The following is a 5,220-nucleotide window of genomic DNA, read 5'->3' as shown; positions in this document are numbered from 1 at the left end:
TTCATTTTCATTTTTAGCCACTAAACTCCATGAGTCTAGAGGCCATGTCTTACTTACCTCTTAGGAGAAGATGTGAGAGATTTCCCATTAATCCTTTCCTCTCCACTGTGTATTTAAGGTTTTGATGCTGCTGGAAATTCCATTGATTTTTAAATTTGGTTTCTAGTGCTTCATAAGTAGAAATGCAATGAATTTTTACAAATTAAATATACCGGGGAAATAATAAATGTCTTATAAATTAAACATTTTCCAATGATTATTACTCTTATTATTACTACTGCTCTCATTAATATTGTTGCCTAGTGGTAACTGTTAGGAACCACAGGACAATAACGAATAGAAGTGATGGAGGAAGAAATGTCTTCCCAAGCTCAGGAAGAAAGCATTTAGTATTTTGCCAACAAGTAGCATATTGATTGTAAGTGTTATCTTTTTTGTTGTTGTTTTTTAGATGCGTTTTATCTATTTCTGGTTTCTGTTCCAGCATGCAAAGCACTGGAAATCATCACTCCCCTCTTTAGAACAAGAAGAGCAAGGGGAAAAAAAAAAACCCAAAAATTAATGACTTCCATTGGACCCACCAGGTAACTGAAGTTCAGACCAAATCGCCTCCTTGAGTCTGGACAGAGTGCTTCTTAGAATCACAACTTAGATCTGCTTACCTGGGACAGAAGCCCCTGTCATCACAGACTGAAGGAAGAGCTTGCATGAGAATTTTAAGAAATTGCCAATCAGGTGAAAATAATAAATTCTTAGGACTAAGGGACCAAGGTGTTAAGGGGATTGCTACACTTTACTGGGCTTTATCTCCAAATTTCCTTCGGTTTTCATGACAAAGATCCAAGAAAGATCCCATTATGGCTCTGGAAGGGAAAGAAAAGAGTAATCAGTATGAAATACATCCAAAACCTCCTCCATAACAAAAACTAATGCACCAGAGAAAAGGGAATTACTTCCACTCCAACCCCTTTCAGCCTCTCTATCTCATCTAAAAGAGGAAAAAACCCAAAGTCTACAGGGGCCGGGACTTCAATTAAATATACAGGGAGCCCTACATCCAAGGAAGACAGTAAGGGCTGTACCAACTGAAGAAACAATTGTGAATATCAACCTTGAGACACTATCCACTAAGAGACAGAGATTTAATTCTAAGATTATAGAATGACTCTTTTGCCTAAATCTTATGATTCCAATGGCGCTCCAGGATAATAGTGGATTATAGCAGAAAAAGCCGCAAGACACAGACTCCTTTTGAAGAAAACTACTTAGAAAAGTCTTCAGTCAAAAGGAAGCAAACCTGTAGCTCCTACAGCTATAACAAACATTTAACACAGCCCTACTCCCAACCACATTAACATAAATTCTCACACTAAAGGCTTTGCCTCTGTCCCAAGTACCTAATAAAACACAGTTGACTTTCAACAACAGCAAAAAAGTACAAGGGATGTCAAAAGGCACGGAAAAACACACGCAGAAGAGAAAATCATCAGAACTAGACTCAAATATAACAAGGACATTGGAACTAACAGTCTGGGAATTTAAAATAATCTATGATACGACATAATGCTTTTCCATTTACTCTGTTAATATATTGGCATATGTTTCTAATTTTCTAATGGTAAACTTTTCTCGTACTCGTCAAATAAAACTCATTTGCCCATGATGTATTGTCTATTTCATATGTTGTTTTATTAGATTTGCTTCTATATTCTGAAGAATTGTACATATATGTTAGCGAGAAACACTGGCCTGTAATTTTCTCTGCTGATGATAATATTTTTTGAGATATTGCTAGCTTCAAAAAAAAAAGTAGGGAAGTGTTTCCTCTTTTCTTATTCTTTGGAAGAGAAAGTGTTTAGAATTTACCAGTAAAACCATCTAGGTTGAAATTGGCATTTTTGGCAAGATTTTTAATTGTGATTTCAATTTATATGCGAGATATAGAACTCTTCAGATGTTTTTCCTTCTTGGGTCATTTTTCCTAAATTTAATTTAATATGATAACATACTATAGGCCATGATAAATGGTTTTCACCTTTATTTTATGAAATAAAATAAATATTACAACTAATATCATATACCTAACTCCTAGACTTACCAATTGTTAATATGTTGATATAATTCCTTTATGTTTATTTTCTCAAGTATTCTCAAATAATTTGCATGCAAACCAAAGTATTTCCTTATTATTTTGCTTTAGGATTAACCAGATAATTTCCAAGGCGAAATGAATTTCAAAAGTGAACCTAAGTTTGAATATCATCACAGAACCTCTTTAACCCAACGAGATAGAATTCTTACCTTCTGGTAGGGAAGAAAAGGTAGATATTGAAGATGATGAGAAAGGAGATAAGATGAAGGAGAAGTGATAGTCACAAAATAAAGTATATTGGTAAATTTCTTAGATCAAAGAAGCAAATGTTGCCATAGTTGATGATTATATTAGTGCACTGCAGCAAATTTACTGTGATTAAAAAAAGAAAGAAAGAAAACAAAACTGAAGCTCAAAACACGTTTACTCTGTCAGAAAAAGATTACTATAGATACCAGATATAGAAAGGCAAAGCCTGGCTAGGGTACAATGACTCTCCATCCTACACAGAAGGGGATCCTTGAAGAGCATTGTTAACGAAACATGTACTGAATCAAGTTTTCATCACATTATTGTCAGAAACCAACTGGCCCAGATAACAGTTTAAGTCTCAAGACAGGATAAACAAAGTACGAGGTTATGAAATACAATTTTCTGGATGAATCAGAGACAAGCGCACAAATTGTAAATTTTCAAGTATTTATTCAGTAGAAGCCAGAAGACCAGTATCTTCCATAGTAACAGGGACGAGAGCAGCCATATCTGTAGGCTCCCCAGCCACAGCCGCAGCCCAGGCCGCCGAAGCCTCCACAGCCGTAGCCCAGGCCTCCGTAGTAGCTGCCGTAGTAGCTCATGGTGTCAGGGTGGTGAGTGTGGCTCGGTATCGTGGGCCAGTTTTGTGACTGTGACAGCACAGGGACATTTATATGTACGCTGAGGGGTGTACAAGGCCACACCTCTGAATGTCATATGATAGAACACATTACTTGGAAACTATGTCAACCATCTTGTTTCCTAACACCAAACCGTGTCTTCCGCTTGTTTATGTCACTTAGTTATTTAAAAGTTATGCAACAGGCCTGATTTTCTGCTTCATTTGAATACCTAGAGAAACATTGGACTGTTAATAAGACGCTATTGTGTTTATAACCGCCATACTCTGGGTTTCTTGGCTTCCCCTCCCGTCAGCAAATCTCTGTAGCTTCAGGCATTTTTCATCTCGGCGTCACAGGAGATTGCATTTTTTTCCTTTGGCAATTGTATCTTTTCCTCTAATTGTATCTTTTCCTTTGACAATTCATGCCTGTTGACTCTTTTCTAAGCCAAGGGTGTCTTCTTTACCAAGAATTCACATAAAGTGAACCAGAATCGTTCCCTGAAATACTAGTCCTGTGACAATGGCAATCAACTGTGATGTACATCTAAATACAATGTGCTTTTAAAGTCAGCTGAGACCCAGGTTTCCTGGTGCAAGGATGATATTTAATTTTTAGAACAGCCACAAACTGGGAGTCAAAAGAATGCCTCAAGCATTATGTCTCACGTTAGAGTAAGCCTGTCTGGTAGATTCCGCTGAAGATTGAATAAAAAAAAGAGTTCCTGCTGATTATTATAAATAGCTCTCTGCTCAGGAATACATTCTTATATCAGGATCTGAATTCCATATTATCATGGGACCATCGGATTTCAGAATTCAAAGAGACTTGGGGCACTGTTGATGTCAGTGTCCTTTATTTATTTGTTTTCTTAACCAATGAGAAATTCCAAGTCAGACAACAGCATTATGCAACAATGATCTTTTTTTTTTTAATTATTGAAGCATGGTCAACACACAATGTTACATTAATTTCAGGGTCCAACATAGTGACTCCACAAGTCTGTACATTATACTATGTTCCCCCACAAGTGTAGCTACAGTCTGCCCCCATATGACTCTCGCAATTCAGTGACTGTATTCCCTATGCTGAGCCTGTTGTCCTCATGCCTTATTCATTCCATAACTGGAAGCCTGTATCTCCCACTCCTCTTTCCCCATTGTGCCCATTGCCCACCCCTCCCCTCTGGCAACCACCAGTTTGTTCTCTGTATATATGTTTGTCTCTGCTTTTTTCTTTGTTTGCTCCTTTGTTTTGTTTTTGAGATTCCACATGTAAGTGAAATCACACAGTGTTCATCTTTGTCTGACTTATTTCACTTAACTTAATGCCCTCTTGGTCCATCCACATTGTTGCAAATGGCAAGATCTCATTCTTTTTTATGACTGAGTAATATTCCATCGTATTATATATACCACATCTTTAACCCTAAGTGCTCCAATTCAACCTTAGTTTGTCAGATAAATTTGAAATTGAGGCTATGCTTGCAGGTGAGGGAGTTGAATCTCCCAGGTGCAGTGCTGCCTCATATCTGTGGTTTATTGTTTATTCCCACTATTATTAGAATAAATGCAAGTGACATGAAACCAATTAGCACGTTTATGTAGTTAGTTCTGCTGAAAAAAATGCTCAAAATATTCAAATATCAGAAAGCGTATAGATGATTTTTGGACTTCATTTAAGCTTATTAGGCTTCCTCCCCCTACTAGTTTATTAATAGTACAATGTGATTAAATGGCTTATTATTTCCATACGGATGGAGTTTTGCAATGTACCAATTGAAGAGAATTATTAATGGTAAAGAACTGCTCTTTTTGGGTCTGTTTACACTAGCAGAATTTGGTTTAATAAAATTTAAGGAAAAATATTTTTTTAATTTTTTTATCGTTTATTTTTGAGAGAAAGAGACAGAGCATGAACAGAACAGGGGCAGAGAGAGAGGAAGACCCAGAATCCAAAGCAGGCTCCAGGCTCTGAGCTGTCAGCACAGAGGCCAATGCGGGGCTTGAACTCATGAACCATGAGATCATGACCTGAGCCGAAGCTGGAGGCTAACCGACTAAGCCAGGCACCCCTAATTTAAGGTAAAAATTTTTAAAATCTATTATCTTCAATCCTGTCGGAACCCAGATAAAGCCAGGTATTTGCCTTGTAAAGGACATCAGTAATAGAAGATATCACAAGGTTCAACCTAGGAACTACCTCCTGTGTTCTGCTTTATTTAAGTCGTAAAGGAGGAGCCTACTTATAGCC

At 37.2% G+C, this 5,220-nt stretch overlaps 1 protein-coding gene across 1 annotated transcript; it reads right to left on the bottom strand.

Moving 5' to 3' along the window:
- Positions 1–2,783: 2,783 nt before the first annotated feature.
- Positions 2,784–2,965, bottom strand: LOC122492308 (keratin-associated protein 19-7-like). The gene has a single exon (XM_043596023.1). The coding sequence runs from the start codon at positions 2,944–2,946 to the stop codon at positions 2,797–2,799; it is 150 nt and encodes a 49-aa protein (XP_043451958.1). The 5' UTR covers positions 2,947–2,965; the 3' UTR covers positions 2,784–2,796.
- Between the last annotated feature and the right edge of the window lie 2,255 nt (positions 2,966–5,220).

This window comes from Prionailurus bengalensis, chromosome C2 (genome assembly GCF_016509475.1).
Source record: "Prionailurus bengalensis isolate Pbe53 chromosome C2, Fcat_Pben_1.1_paternal_pri, whole genome shotgun sequence".
NCBI lineage: Eukaryota > Metazoa > Chordata > Mammalia > Carnivora > Felidae > Prionailurus > Prionailurus bengalensis.
Note: the sequence above shows the minus strand (reverse complement) of the source record. Positions and strands in the feature narration are given on the sequence as shown.

Bases quoted from the DNA above. Each gene is read 5' to 3' on its own strand.
- LOC122492308 (XM_043596023.1), bottom strand. From the start codon at position 2,946: ATGAGCTACTACGGCAGCTACTACGGAGGCCTGGGCTACGGCTGTGGA.